The sequence below is a fragment of the Erpetoichthys calabaricus genome, chromosome 5 (assembly GCF_900747795.2).
Source record: "Erpetoichthys calabaricus chromosome 5, fErpCal1.3, whole genome shotgun sequence".
Classification (NCBI taxonomy): domain Eukaryota; kingdom Metazoa; phylum Chordata; class Cladistia; order Polypteriformes; family Polypteridae; genus Erpetoichthys; species Erpetoichthys calabaricus.
In genome coordinates this window covers 20,591,364-20,608,121 of record NC_041398.2, presented here as the reverse complement: position 1 = coordinate 20,608,121, position 16,758 = coordinate 20,591,364, and the positions used below count along the sequence as shown (strand labels likewise).

At 43.4% G+C, this 16,758-nt stretch overlaps 1 protein-coding gene across 1 annotated transcript in view; it reads right to left on the bottom strand.

Moving 5' to 3' along the window:
- LOC114641652 (zinc finger protein 665-like) overlaps window positions 1-16,758 on the bottom strand; it is a 76,141-nt gene that overhangs the window by 48,768 nt on the left and 10,615 nt on the right. The window contains exon 2 of the mRNA XM_051927764.1: window positions 11,410-12,544. Within this exon, the coding sequence (XP_051783724.1) occupies window positions 11,410-12,544 (1,135 nt within the window). The remainder of the gene's footprint in view (window positions 1-11,409; window positions 12,545-16,758) is intronic.

Genomic DNA, 16,758 nt, shown 5'->3' with positions numbered 1-16,758 from the left:
TATGTTAAAAATAGCAGCAGCCCCCAGCACTGACCCCTGCTGGTCACCAACTCTTAACATCAGCCAATTCTGATTTGGTTCCTCACCCCAACACCCTCTGTGTCTGAGCCAACTCTGCACACACCTAAAACCAAACCCTGAACTGCCACTTCTTTTAATTTGATGCCCACCCTCTCATGTGGCACCTCATCAAATGTTTTCTGAAAGTCCAGATAAATAATCTCATCTGCTCCTCTTAGAATTCCAGCATGTTAGTAAAACACGACCTCCCTCTTCTGAGCCCATGCTGACTGATCAGTTAAACTCCTGTCATTGCCTTGTGATACCCAATCTTATCCTTATCAAACCCCATATCCAGAAAAGTTGGGATATTGTGCAAAATGTAATAAAATCAAAAATCTGTGATATGTTAGTTCAAGTGAACCTTTTGTAGCAGTAGAAGCTTTTGTCCACCTCTTGAACCCTCAGGTACCACTCCAAACACCAGGTAAAAGTCCAAGACTTCTTTTTATTATAAATATGTGCACTAAGCACCCTCCACTCCACACTATTCATACAACTACCAATTACTCAAAATAATACTCTCTCCTCCTCACCCAGACACTTCTTGACCTACATCCCAGCTCAGCTCAGTGTACTAGGCTTTCCCCCGAGTCCTTTATACCCCCTGACCCGGAGGTGTTTCTGTTCCACAACCCACAAGTCCTTATTACTTCCGGGCCAGGGTACAAGTCCTTCTCTTCAACCTGGAAGCACGTCATTCCTCCTGTTCATCTGGCCAGGACGTACTTCTAGGTTATAGGGTACATAGCCGTCAGACAGCCTCCCCACAGCGACTCCTGGTGGCCCTCATGGTATCCAGCAGGGCTGTGTATACAAACTACAAAGTCCATGATGCCCTGCTGGAATTGGCGGCACGTTCATGCTGTCGGGAGAGCTCCTCCTGGCGGCCTGGGGGTGAGGGCCGGAATATGTAGCCGGCAATCCATCACACTTTATTTAACTGACAAAAGATTTTCAGTAGTTGTACTGACCAATTATTTTGTAAATATTCACAAATTTAAAATTTCATGGCTGCCTTACGCATCTGTGTTTCTATCTATCTATCTCTGTTATATAATGCCTTTCACATCTATCTGTGTTCTATAGTGCCTTTCACATCCATCTATCTAATTAGTGCCTTTCATAACTCTGTCTACAGTGCATCCAGAAAGTATTCACAGCGCATCACTTTTTCCACCTTTTGTTATGTTACAGCCTTATTCTAAAATGGATTAAATTCATTTTTTCCTCAGAATTCTACACACAACACCCCATAATGACAACGTGAAAAAAGTTTACTTGAGGTTTTTGCAAATTTATTAAAAATAAAAAAAACGGAGAAATCCCATGTCCATAAGTATTCACAGCCTTTGCTCAATACTTTGTCGATGCCCCATTTGGCAGCAATTCCAGCCTCAAGTCTTGTTGAATATGATGCCACAAGCTTGGCACACCTATCCTTGGCCAGTTTCACCCATTCCTCTTTGCAGCACCTCTCAAGCTCCATCAGGTTGGATGGAAAGCGTCGGTGCACAGCCATTTTAAGATCTCTCTAGAGATGTTCAATCAGATTCAAGTCTGGGCTCTGGCTGGGCCACTCGAGGACATTCACAGAGTTGTCCTGAAGCCACTCCTTTGATATCTTGGCTGTGTGCTTAGGGTTGTTGTCCTGCTGAAAGATGAACCGTCGCCCCAGTCTGAGGTCAAGAGCGCTCTGGAGCAGGTTTTCATCCAGGTTGTCTCTGTACATTGCTGCAGTCATCTTTCCCTTTATCCTGACTAGTCTCCCAGTTCCTGACGCTGAAAAACATCCCCACAGCATGATGCTGCCACCACCATGCTTCACTGTAGGGATGGTATTGGCCTGGTGATTAGCGGTGCCTGGTTTCCTCCAAACGTGATGACTGGCATTCACACCAAAGAGTTCAATTCTTTGTCTCATCAGGCCACAGAATTTTCTTTCTCATGGTCTGAGAGTCCTTCAGGTGCCTTCTGGCAAACTCCAGGCGGACTGCCATGTGCCTTTTACTAAGGAGTGGCTTCCGTCTGGCCACTCTACCATACAGGCCTGATTGGTGGATTGCTGCAGAGATGGTTGTCCTTCTGGAAGGTTCTCCTCTCTCCACAGAGAACCTCTGGAGCTCTGACAGAGTGACCATCGGGTTCTTAGTCACCTCCCTGACTAAGGCCCTTCTCCCCCGATCGCTCAGTTTAGATGGCCGGCCAGCTCTAGGAAGAGTCCTGGTGGTTTCGAACTTCTTCCACTTACGGATGATGGAGGACACTGTGCTCATTGGGACCTTCAAAGCAGCAGAAATTTTTCTGTAACCTTCCCCAGATTTGTGCTTCGAGACAATCCTGTCTCGAAGGTCCACAGACAATTACTTTGACTTCATGCTTGGTTTGTGCTCTGACATGAACTGTCAACTGTGGGACCTTATATAGACAGGTGTGTGCCTTTCCAAATCATGTCCATTCAACTGAATTTACCACAGGTGGACTCCAATGAAGCTGCAGAAACATCTCAAGGATGATCAGAGGAAACAGGAGGCACCTGAGCTCAGTTTTGAGCTTCATGGCAAAGGCTGTGAATACTTATGTACATGTGCTTTCTCCATTTATTTATTTTTAATAAATTTGCAAAAATCTCAAGTAAACTTTTTTCACGTTGTCATTATGGGGTGTTGTGTGTAGAATTCTGAGGAAAAAAATGAATTAAATCCATTTTGGCATAAGGCTGTAACATAACAAAATGTGGAAAAAGTGATGCACTGTATCTACCAACATCAGACTCCTCAATTCCATGAGATATAAAGGTATTTAAGGTGGTCAATTACAAGTTGTGCTTCCTTCCCTTTGACTCTCCTCTGAAGAGTGACAGACAGCATGGGATCCTCAAAGCAACTCTCCAAAGATCTGAAAACAAAGATTGTTGAGTCTCCTGGTTTAGGGGAAGGCTACAAAAAGCCATCTCAGAGGTTTAAACTGTCAGTTTCAAATGTAAGGAGTGGAATCAGGAAATGGAAGGCCACAAGCACAGTTTCTGTTAAACCCAGCAGGTCTGGCAGGCCAAGACAAATACAGGAGCTGCATATTCGCAGGATTGTGAGAATGGTGACAGACAACCCACAGATCACCTCCAAAGACCTGCAAGAACATCTCACTGCAGATGGTGTATCTGTACATCGTTCTACAATTCAGTGCAATTTGCACAAAGAACATCTGTATGGCAGGGTGATGAGAAAGAAGCCCTTTCTGCACTCACACCACAAACAGAGTCGCTTGTTGTATGCCAATGCTCATTTAGACAAGCCAGATTCATTTTGGAGCTAAGTGCTTTGGACTGATGAGACAAAAATGGAGTTATTGGGTCATAACAAAAAGCGCTTTGCATGGTGGAAGAAGAACACCGCATTCCACGAAAAACACCTGCCACCTCCTGTCAAATTTGGTGGAGGTTCCATCATGCTGTGGGACTGTTTGGCTAGTTCAGGGACTGGGGCCCTTGTTAAAGTCGAGGGTCGGACGAATTCAACCCAATATCAACAAATTCTTCAGGATAATGTTCAAGCATCAGTCACAAAGTTGAAGTTACGCAGGGGTTGGATATTTCAACAAGACAATGACCCAAAACACAGTTCAAAATCTACAAAGGCATTCATGCACAGGGAGAAGTACAATGTTCTGGAATGGCCGTCACAGTCCCCTGACTTGAATATCATCGGAAATCTATGGGATGATTTCAAGCAGGCTGTCCATCAAATTGAACTGAACTGGAGAGATTTTGGATGAAGAACGGTCAACAATACCTCCATCCAGAATCCAGACACTCATCAGAGGCTACAGGAGGACAGCGTCTAGAGGCTGTTAGATTAGCAAAGGAGGCTCAGCTAAGTATTGATGTCATATCTCTGTTGGGGTGCCCACATTTATGCACCTGTCTAATTTTGTTATGATGCATATTTTCTTTTAATCCAATAAACTTAATGTCACTGCTGAAATACTGCTGTGTCCATAAGGCATGTCGTATATCAAAAGGAAGTTCCTACGTTGAAAGTTCAGCCAATGAGAAACAAAAATCCAAAGAGGGAGTCTCAAACTTTTTCATATGACTGTCTCCTGTGGGGTTTGTAGTATTGGCCTAATTGAGTAACCTTTGGTACTAATGATTAAAATGTATCCGTATTGGACGAGCGGCTTTTATAGGTAAATTTAAACTTGCGGATCAATGCCTTCTCACTCAGATTGAAGCAGAATGTGTTGTAGTAGCTGGCTTGAAGAGTTCATTATTAAAGGCTCGTTTGCCTGCTTGTTAAGACACCAGCATGCAGCGATAAGTCAAGGACGGTGTGTAATATAACAACACTTTAAGGAAACATTATCTCATGTGTGGGTCCTCCTAGTCTCAACTCTAATAGTGGGAGTTGATCAGTAAATACGTTTCGGACACCTGCACAGGGAATGAAGGTAATGGTGGGCATGGACATTAGGTAACAGTGGGAAGAGCTCAAAGGGGGAGAATATTTGGCATCGATGATAAGAATCATCTTCCTGGTTTACGTGCATGCACTTTGGTGAACTCTCTCTGTTACTTTGCTGTGTAATAAAGATTGTGGTATATGCCTGTCTTTGCTGAACGGCTATTCCTACCACAGGTTTCTCCGGGGGGTTCCATTTTTGGGTCAGGTCTTGTTCTATTTGCATGTGCTTCCTTTCAGTTCACTTTTCAGAAGTGTACCACTTCTAACCACCGCCATGCAGGTGACACTCGGCTGTATCTGCCACTAAAATCTGATGACTCGCTGAACATCATAATGACTTGTTTACATGGTCACAACCAGTGGATGTCAATAAACTCCCTTCAGCGAAATGAAGGCTGAAGATATTATGGACCGTTGCCTCACACTTCATTTCTTGTATGGAAAGGCACCAGCTGTTTGGACCGCGTCACTCTGGTTTCAGGGCTAAGCACAGGACTGAGCCTGCCTCGGTGGAGGCTGTCAACGATCTTCTGGATGGAAGGACAGGAGGAGACAGCTTACACAGGGCTTTATCTCCCCCCCGGATGCTAGATGGCAGCGAGCACAGGCAGATTCCCACGTGGGTAAGGGCATGCCAGGTATTGTAGTCCCAGGGGACAGCCCTGTTGGGTTGCGCCAGAAGGAGCTGCCTGATTGGGGAGTTCCTACATCATGGGGTTTCTGCCTCACAGACAATGTGTTGCGGAAGATCGGGAGCACTTCTGGTGCGGCTAAAAGAAAAGGGTCTGCCCACCTCAAGAGGAAGGAAGGAGGACAAAGCTTGTGAAAGGAGCAGCGGTGGCAGCGAGAGAGAAGACAAAGAGTGCGCTGTATTGTGTTTAGTGTACTTGTGGCTGGAGTGGTGGGAAACACTTCCAACAGAAGAGTTTTCCCACAACAAAACTCTTTGGTTTTTAACCTGTGTTTGTGTTGAGTTTTTGGGGAGCTGGAGCGCCCCCTACCATCCACAATCTACAGTCTTGTTTAGGTCTCATGAATGTAGTGCTGGACTGGTTTCAAGCTTATCTAACTGGCAGGCTGCAGTTTGCGTCTATTGGTAGCCACACATTCCCCCCACCTGTCTCAGTTACACAAGATGTTATTCAGGGCTCAGTTCTTGTCCAGTTTTCTCCAGTTGGGTGAGATTCCATTCCTATGCAGGTGACTCACAGATTTCTGAGCCCACTATGCCAACCACCGCTCTCCTACCAAACTTGCTGGTAGATTGGTCACAAGAGCTGATATTTTGGGACTAACGTGGTCTTCAAGTTCCTAAAATATAATATCAGCCTTTTTTTAAAAACAATGATATCACTAAATACGGAGGGAGTCGGTACTCACTGCAAGTAGACAAATTGCTCTAGAAAGTGCAATACTACATAAGGAAAAATGGTGTGAACTGTAGATTAGAAAGTGGGTCAGAGTGTTGGTGATACAGCACCATATTAACACGTGTCAGACAGGAAAACGGCAGAGGACACGTCTGGCAATGCTTTGTGTTGCATGCAAGGGGAGGAATTGTACTTGTTATAAACAAATATAAATAAAAATTAAAAATACACACACAGGCTTGCATCACTGTCACTTGTATGCCATTATTTAATTAATGATAACACATTTATTTAGCACCTTTCCTGTGCTCAAGGTGCCTCACAGAGTCATCTTCTCTCGGCTGCTCCCGTTAAGGGTCACCACAGCGGATCATCTTCTTCCATATTTTTCTGTCCTTGTCATCTTGCTCTGTCACCCCCATCACCTACATGTTTTCTCTCACCACATCCATAAACCTTCTCTTAGGCCTTCCTCTGTTCCTCTGCCCTGGCAGCCCTATCCTTAGCACCCAGTATACCCAGCATCTCTCCTCTGCACATGTCCAAACCAACGCAATCTCGCCTCTCTGACTTTGTCTCCCAACCTGAGCTGACCCTCTAATGTCCTCATTTCTAATCCTGTCCATCCTCATCACACCCAATGCAAATCTTAGCATCTTTAACTCTGCCACCTCCAGCTCTGTCTCCGGCTTTCTGGTCAGTGCCACCATCTTCAGCCCATATAACATAGCTGGTCTCACTACTGTCCTGTAGATCTTCCCTTTCACTCTTGCTAATACCCATCTGTCACAAATCACTCCTGACACTCTTCTCCACCCACTCCACCCTGCCTGCACTCTCTTCTTCACTTCTCTTCCACAATCCCCATTACTCTGTACTGTTGATTCCAAGTATTTAACCACCTTCACCAACTCCACTGACCTCCCTCTCATTCACTCACATGTATTCTGTCTTGTTCCTACTGACCTTCATTCCTCTCCTCTCTAGAGCATATCTCCACCTCTCCAGGGTCTCCTCAACCTGCTCCCTACTCTCACTACAGATCACAATGTTGGGGACTCCTGTCTAATCTTGTCTGTCAACCTGTCCATCACCAATATAAAGGGCTCAGAGCCGATCCCTGATGTAATCCCACCTCCGTCACTCCTACCGCAGACCTCACCACGGTCACACTTCCCTCGTACATATCCTGTACATCTCTTACGTACTTTTCTGCCACTCCTGACTTCCTCATACAATACCACAGCTCCTCTCAGTCACCCTGTCATATGCTTTCTCCACCTCTCCAGGGTCTCCTCAACCTTCTTCCTACTCTCACTACAGATCACAATGTCATCAGCAAACATCACAGTCCACGGGGACTCTCGTCTAATCTCGTCTGTCAACCTGTCCATCACCATTGCAAATAAGAAAGGGCTCAGAGCCGATCCCTGATGTAATCCCACCTCCGTCACTCCTACCGCAGACCTCACCACTGTCACACTTCCCTCATACATACCCTGTACCACTCTTACATACTTCTCTGCCACTCCCAACTTCCTCATACAATTTCACAGTATTTTGGTTAACATTTCTTCTGTTAAAATGTGATTTGATACTGTTAATGATTGGGGGTTTCTTGTACTTCTAAAGCAAAATAAGGTGAAGCCTTCAAATGAGGCTAGGATCCTACCTGGATTGCCCAGCAGAGGCTCACCTCAAAATTCTACCTGCAGGCTTCAGCCTAACAGGTCCTAAAAAAAAAAGGAGAGTCGGAAAAATAAAATAAATATTTCAGCAAACTTGAAACAGCCCCACAAGGGAAGGCGTGATCGTAAACCCGTAGCTTGTATAGGTCAGGCAAACAAAGAATCTTTATAAATGAAATCATTTATTTAAAAAAAAAAAATAACTCAATTACAATGAAAAAGAGGAACAAGGGGTTGTCAAAATCCTTACACTAAACCACACAAAAACCTGCTAATTAGCCAGAGAACCAAAAGAAGAAAGAGGACTCACCAACACCAAGTGCATACAACGCCCAGCGAGGGACTGCAGTTCTCATCAGCCATTATAGGACACTCAGCAGTGACACACAGGTGGAAATTCACCCAGAAAACACTGGGCAGAACATACTGTCATAACTTAGAGAAATCAAAACTGACAAAATGTACAGAATTGTATGAATAACAAATATAAACAAAATAATATTTATAGCAGGAGCCTCCAACTCCGATCCCTGGAGCACTACACTATGGCTGCAGGTTTTCATTCTAACCCTTTTCTTAATTATTGGCCAGTTTGTTTATGTTTTTTGATGCTAATTAATTCTTTGGCCTTAATTTTAACTGTCTAACTCTTTAAGATTCCGAGACCTTTATTATTTCCGATGGCATTAATTAGCAGAAACAAGAACGATACACACAACTGATCAACACATAACCAGCTAACCTGTGCCTCTCATACAATATCTGAAAAATAAAGAAAGGTGATGGTCTCAGTAATGGTGATCTGCTCAGGTCCACCAAACACATTGATGGTGTTCTTAGAAAAAAAGACACAAAAATAAATCAACAGTTTTGGAAATGTCTGGTGTGGCAAAATGAGAGCAGCAACGGGCCATGGGATTAAATAATGGGCTTAATTAATAAGAATCAGATTCTGATTAAGGAACTGATTTGCATCTGGGGTTCCAACTTCTCCAGTGTCCAATTTCTCATTGGGTGTCATTTAAGGAAAAAACATGAAGCAGTGTGTGTGTGTGTTGGGGGGGTCTTGAAAAACAAGTCAGTTTAAATGAAGGCAAAAGGAGTTAATTAGCAGTCAAAACTGGTCACTAATTAAGGATTAGAATGGAAAGCCTGGAGCCACAGTAGCCCTTCTGGATTTAAAAGGATAACAAATGAAGAAAAAAAAAAAAAAGACAAAAAGAATTTAAACATAAGCCAGCAGAGGAAACCTGGCTGAAGCGTAACAAATATTTGATTGTTTATTTCTGAATCCCCCCCCCAAAAAAAGTTGTTAGTTTCCTCTATTTCGCTCAGATTGTCTGCCGATGTTTTCATGTTGTCATACACGGCACTCCATTTGAGGTCTTAAGCTTCTCTCCATCCCAGGGGCCTCATGCATAACAGCGTGCATAGAACTCACACTATAACATGACGTAAGCACAATAGCGGAAATGTTCGTACGCACAAAAAAATCCGGATGAATAAATCTGTGCGTTCGCCAACTTCCACGTTCTTCCGCTCCATAAATCCCGGTCAGTGTGAAAAGTAACGCACGTGCATGCGCCTGCTGTCCCGCCTCGTCTCCTCCCAGAATTACACCTCTTTGATTATGCAAATCAATATAAATAACCCTTAAGGTCAGCCTTCTGTGAAAAGACAATTTCAGCGAATACCAAGTGGAGGCAAAGAAAAACATACAATTTGTTGGTTTAAACAGTGGAATAAACAACCAAAAGGAAGTTGATTGAGTGACATAGTGTTTCGGAGAAACTCAAAAGTTCAAGTTCACAAAGTAGCACAGTGCCTAAAATAAAAAAGAAGTTGTCAGATATCGTACCGAGTCATAGCCCACCATCTGAGTGTCATATGAAAGCTTATTAGGGTACAGACAAAAAAAAAAAAAAATAGGCACACAGTGGGGGAAAAAAGCACGAAATGTCAACTTTAATCTCTAATTTTCCACTTTAATCACGTAGTTTATTTTGTCATTAAAGTAGAACATCATAAACTTCATCTTAAAATCACTTAATTTACTAGTTTCTCAAATCCCATCGTAATTAAAGTAGCACGTTAAATGCTTTGTTTTGTATTTGATCTTCTTTGTGCTCTGTGTGTGTGAATCACTACGTGCTTCTTAAACCGGCTTTCTCTTCCTCCGACAGGACACAGAATCCATTACATTCGTGATATTACAGCTCTCTGAATAATTAAAATACTGAGATGTTTATGTGATATCATTTTCATGATGATAGGAGTTAAAGTATGAGAACACAATGTCACAGTTATTGTTCCTGCCTCACACAGGATGCTTGCTGCGCTGTGCGCGACCTTCGATGAGATACTTTATTGTAGCAGTACTGTCTCTTTCAAACGTACTGACCTCCAATTCCTGTCCTTACTTTTCTTTCTCCAAATACCCAATCACCACACAATCAGCACTGTAATAGATGTTAAGCCATCTGTAAGCTTAGAACGCCGATTCTTCAAAACTTTTAAGAAACATTGAAATATCTTTGTGGTACGTGTTTAGAAAACAGTGCGAGGCAGGAACAATCCGTGAACGGAGTGTCAGATCGTCGCTAGCGCAGCAACACCGTGTCCTCACATGTTTATTTATTAACAATATAGATTATTTAAATTAAGTTAAAGTTTTATCTGTATAATGTAATAAACATTTTGCTGCATTTTATCTTAAAAATGATATTGTCATATGTACTGTAAATACGCGCTTTATAAAGTGGCTCAGGTTGTGCAATATTATAACTATCTCAAGTTTACAGTGAGGTGATTGTACTTATAGGTTCAAACAGTTCTACAAGGAGCACTTGATGGACTGATTGAGTGCGTTTATAGCTCTTGGGATGAAACTGTTTCTGAACCACGAGGTCCGTACAGGGAAGGCTCTGAAGTGTTTGCCGTGTGAGAGCAGTTCAATAGACAGCATGGCTGAGACAGCGTGTGCTTGATGCTGTATGCCGATAATTGTCTTTCCGATCAGCTGCTGTAGATCTGTGATTCCCACTCAGATACAGTGATATAAATACTCTGAGTGGTGCAGTGAGAGTAATATGGAAAAAGATGATCCGCTGTGGCAACACCTAACGGGAGCAGCTGAAAGGAGAAGAAGGTGCAGTGACAGTAACAATGCTAAAGCAGTTATGGTATTTGGAATAGTTTGACCATTCTGTGGACCATTATATTGTTGCAGGTTAATTACAATCAGATGCATTAAACTAGTAAACAATATGTAGTTAATTTCAGTGTATTTATAAAGCCACGTCAGGGATGTGGATCTAAAAAAAGAAAGGGAAACCACACAGAATAGTAGTACTGCTTTGACGCTGGGTGCCGCCAGTTTGCAAAACCTAGTGGAGAACTTGCGTACGCCAGGGTTGGAGCTACCGTGAAAATGTGCATGGCTTTACTTCAAGTTTAGGTTTTATACATTGCAATTTGAGCGTGGAAACGTTCATACGCAACATGTTTGTGCATACACACCGTTTATACATGAGGCCCCTGGTCTTCGCCTGTTCGGTTCTCATGGCTTTAAACTCCTGCTCTCCGAGAGACACTTGATGCATTCAGAAAAGCCACGAGACTTTCATGGTAATGAAGTCCACTGCTGTTTGAGAATAGTTTACCACATCCACAACAAAAATAAAGCTTCTGTCCACTATGAGCACCAACAGAAATTACTTAAAAGGAAGGATCCTTTACCAGCTTCACAGTAAAAAATTTTTTCTTCAGGGTTTATTTTTAAATGAAGCTGAAGGCTCCTGTTTTTGGAAAATATTCTGGTACATTTACAACTGCGGAACAGCGTGGATTCTTTTGTGTTTTCGTAAACTCCGCTTAAGGGAAAATATTTTGCCACATTCAGAACAGCTAAATGGCTTGTCTCCTGCATGAATTTGTCTATGCTGGCGAAGAGTGCTACTGTCAGTGAATAGTTTACCACATTCAGGACACCAATATGGTTTCTCTCCTGTGTGAATTCTTAGGTGATTTCGAAGACTGCTATTTTGGCCAAATAGTTTGCCACATTCAGAACAGACATAAGGCTTCTCTCCTGTGTGAAGTTGTTTGTGTTGCCGGAGATTGCTACTGTTAGAGAATTGCTTGCCACATTCAGAGCAGCAATATGGCTTCTCTCCAGTATGAAGTTGTTTATGCAGGCGAAGAGTGCTATTATCAGAGAATCGTTTGCCACATTCACAACAGCAATAAGGCCTCTCTCCTGTGTGGATTCTTATGTGATTCTGAAGATGGACGCTTCTGGTGAATTTTTTTCCACATTCAGAACAGACATATGGCTTCTCTCCTGTATGAATTCTGTTGTGCCTCTGAAGATTTGTACTCTCTGTAAATCTTTTACCACATTCAGAACAGCCAAACGGCTTCTCTCCTGTATGAATTCGTGCGTGGATCCGAAGACAGTTACTGTCAAAAAATCTTCTTCCACAATCAGTACAGCCATACGGCTTTTCTCCAGTGTGGGTTCTTTTATGTCTTTGGAGACTGCTGCTGGCAGAGAATCGTTTGCCACATTCAGAACAGCAATGAGGTTTTTCTCCAGTGTGAACTCTTATGTGCTTCTTTAGATGGCTACTGACAGTGAATTGTTTGCCACAATCAAAACAGTAATATGACTTTGGTCTTGAATGAGTTGATTTGATATCTTTAAAGTCAAACTTGTTTTTAAATGTTTTTCCACACTCTTGGCCAGCATGCAAGGCCTCTTGATCTGTGTTATCCCCTTGTTCTTGTTTAGTAGTGACGTCTTCTCTCATAGGAAGAGAATTACACTGGAAAGAAGCTGCTGTCAAATTCTCAGATCCTCTTGTTGATTTTGTCTTCTCCTTGTCCCATTTGTCTTGTGGTCTACATTGAAGAGAGGTCTGAACAAATGATGACAGGGAGAAGCTGCCGATCTCTTGAAAGTCTGCAATGATACAAAGACTTTGTTCAATGTTTTTAAATAAACAAAACCGTAACACAAGACAAGTGCCACATTGCTTGTTATTTCTTCCTCACTCCTCAGTTCCAAGATCAGCACTTATGATGTTGAGACTTGAGCCTTGTTTCCCTGCAATAATCCTCCTTTTCCCATTGAGGCTTAAATCAGTTCCACAAATACAAAGTGTTTACCATGAACCGGGCTGAGGCAATCCATGATACGTGTGACGTTTAAGCAGCCCCGATAACCAATCATTAGAAGCATCTGTGAGGGCTCAAAAAGTCACGGAGGGACAATGCAATATCTGATGGAGCATGTGATGTCTGCAGACTGATGACTCTGTGAGCGAGTGTGAAGCTGATGGGATGTATGGTGCATTATGGGATAGCTTGGAAGAGTTAAGAGTTTTAACAATTGTCATAAAACAGAAGAACATGTGACAGAGTCTTTAGTAACGTGTGATTTGGTTTCTTGTGCAATTTTTGCTTGACAAAACACCATTTCATTCTGGGAAAGGTTCTTTGCCTATGAAGTTGGTTCTTTGTGATTTGACAAAATTACAAACATGTAGAAAAAAAACCCTGAAATCTTAAATGGATGGTAGGCTACCTAGGAGAACACCAACAGATTAAGAAAACCAGACCTTAGCCCGTGTTACTTGTACGCAGCGACAGCCCCTTAAGAATCAGGACTCCACTGGTTTTTCACAAGTCTTTAGCAATCGTGGTAATTTAGTGTGTGGAGTCCGTTACAGATCTAAATAAATAAAGGGCTCTTTCTGGAACCTTCATGTGGATGGGTCTTTTGAGAACCAAAAATGGTTCCCCTATGGCACCGCTCTGGCATCTTTACTTTTAAGACTGCAGAGAAGCTTTCCATGGAAGAGTTTATTACAAAAACGCAAAAAAGCAACGGTTATAGAATGTAAGTTAGAGGATAAAGTCCTTCATACTTCTGTTTTTGATGAGGCGTTAATGTAATTTAATTTTTATTTTTTTACATTTTACTAAATTTTCTTATTCATTGGTATTTAAAATAGACAGCTGTAGTGAAATACTCAAGAAACTGATTTTCTATCTGTAAGAACTAAACACCAAACCGTCTTCCTCCCGCACCCCACATACTCTTCTATATACCATCTCTTTAAATACAATCGCTTTCTCTAACGGAGGGGCACCCGACACCCTCAGTTGTGAGGGGGTGGGTGAGTGAAGTGAGCAGGGGGCAGAGCCCCCTAGTTTTTTATACAATAGTTTGGATGTTATGAAAGCTCTGAATCGCATGATTAAAAAATTATATACACACATACATACACGGTAGTGCTGCTGTTCAGAATTAAAAATCAGCAATGTGTGCATCAGGGCTACTTAATTATCTTATATGATTGACTTTGAAAGTTACTTGTGTACTAATCAACATATTCGGGAAGTGCTCTGTTCTGTCAAAATGTCTCTAGTGGTCTGTACAATCATTCATAGTTTGCGGCCTCTTAATGTAAACTGCATGCAAAGTCGGCTCATCTCTCATTGTTTTCAATGAAGAACCCCGTCGTGTCATTACTCCCCCATTTATTTGAATTCATCCACAAAAACCTTTGGTACTGTTGGGTGCCGCTGGTTTGACTTTGTGTTGCTCACGGAGTCCCGAATGAGGCACATGACCTGCATTGTGAGGGAGCGTCAGTTACGGCACTATGACCATGTGGCGCGTATCCCCGAGGGTGATCCAGCTCGTAAGATCCTCATTGTTGGGGACCCGAGTGGCTGGACCAGGCCCAGGGGGCGCCCACGTAACACCTGGCTGCGGCAGATAGATGGTCATTTCCAAAGGGTGAGACTGGACCGCGTGTCTGCCTTAAGAGAGTTGTCAACCGGGATCCCGAGCTGTTTCATCGTGTGGTGGGTGCAGTAATGCGCTGTAGCAGTGAATGCTCCTCGACCTGACAAAAAAGTTCAGCGTGGGACATTACAGTACAAAGCAGTGCTCCGTCTGTTGCCGTTTCTAAATATAATGCTACTGATTGAAATTATATGTGATGATATCTGGATATTTGTGGCATGCAGTGAGCAGGCTGTTGAGTCGGAAGTAGTTATTGGGTTACTGGAGTTGGAGTCGTTTTAAATTTACCGACTCCGACTCTCAACTAATAGTGAAGTGTAATATAATGTGATCAAATTTCCACTTGTAATCCTCTGGGACCGGAACATCTGCTTGGACAGACTTCCTTTCTCTCCTCTTCTCTTTCACCCAGTGAAACCTCCAAACTCTATCAACTCACAAAGACGTTAATTTTTCTGGACTGTGTCCGCTCACGCAACAAACTCGGTTTGCACAAGCACAACTATCACTCTACTGCATCCACCACACCACTTTTTTCATTCCATTCTCTCTACTCCTTGTCTCTTATTCCACTGACATTCCTCCCACCATCACCGCCACTCCCTCCCCACCAGCACCTGTTTCTTTTGGCTTTTCTGATCTTCTCCACCTCCTCCATCAATGCTGCCACTGACATCCTGTTCTCAGTTCCTTGCCTTGATGCCCTCCATCTTTTCTCCACTAGGCCTGAATGCCAAACACCCTCCTGTTCATGGCTGTCTGGAGTTCTGTGCAGTCAATGGACCGAACAGAGGACAGCCGAAAGGAAAAGGAGGGAGGAAATCAAAGGAAGTCTCCCTTCTCTTCTGCTACCACCAACCTTAAGGTAAGTTTCTTTCAAAACAACATTAGCAGTACATCTGATACTCATGGCTTGTTCTCTGCTTCCACCACTCTACTTGACCCAAAGGTGCCTCTACCCTCAACCTTGGCTAGCATCAACAGCCAACTGTCATCACCCTCACCAGCCAGTCTGCTCCCTCCTGAACACACCACAACTTCCTTCTCTCTCTCCCTCCCACCACCTGTCTAGTCACCCCACTACCCACTTCTGAGCCACAGTTTTGGGACACCAGAAGTGCTCTGGGGGGAGGGGGGGTTCAGACCTGGGAGGAGGAGGACCAAGCTTGCTAGACGAGTGGAAGAAAAGATAACAGAGTGGCGGAGATACAGAATTGTGATTGTGGGGTGTGAAAAGATTACCCATGTAAGAGTTTGCCACAATAAAAACCTCTCTGCTTATTGGAATTTGAGTCCAAGTCCACTTGACCCACACCCCCAATCCCCTTACATCTCCTCCAGACTATTTCTCCCGCAATCATTCCTGCAGTTTAACAAGTCATCAACTCCTCACTCCGCAAATTGTTCTGTCAAGCCCTACTGACTCCTCTCCTCATGAAGTCCACTTACTGTAGGACCCATCTCAAGTAGTCTCTCTCTCCTGTTCTTTCTAAACCAAAGCACTGGAACTTGCCGTCTCTAACTAAGTCTCTTCTACAGAACCGATTGCTTGGTCCTAATCAGGTGGACTTCAAGAAGGGCCACTCCGCTGCAAACATCTCTACTTTTCATCATCAACAGGTCCCAACATGTCATCTGTGCTCATCCTGCCAGATCACTGCTCTGCCTTAGACATAGCCCACCCACCAGATCCTCCTTGCCACTCCCTCTGATTTCGGCACCACTGGGACTGCCCTCCGGTAATCTGAGCCCTACCTCTTGGGCAGATATGAAAAACAAAACTGATGAATCCACTAAGGAGATCTTTGAGCATGGGCCATAGTGAGCTGACCGATTTGCACTGTAAAGAATCTGAAGCCAGCATGTCAGCAATTGGCATGCAGCTGGGATTCTCATTGGTCTGTTAAGATGTACCCGTCTCATGAATTGTTACTAATAGATTTGGGCAAACGATTATATCAGATTGTAAACGCTTACTAAGTGAATGAGAACCATCAAATGAAAAAAGTCAGATATGAGCCAAAATGGAGAATGGAGATCCTCATCACTGCAATCTGAATGTAGCTGAGTGGAGCAACAAATGGAGTCCGGCGCAGCCAGAATAGACTTTCCCACGCATTTTATCATGGCAGTGTTTCTCCAGCATTGCTCTAGGATCGTGTTGGGGGAATTAATTGTAGTGTGTTGGAGGTTGGGGGGGTTGCTTGGGCAGTTCCCCCATGCCTCTAATAGATGTTGCCTAAGCTGTGCCCATTTGTACAGATCTGAACACTTCCCTAATGCGTCAATCCGGATGGAAGTGACGATATGTGGCGTAGCATCCTGATCTTTGCAAAGTCACATGTATGATGTGATTAAAG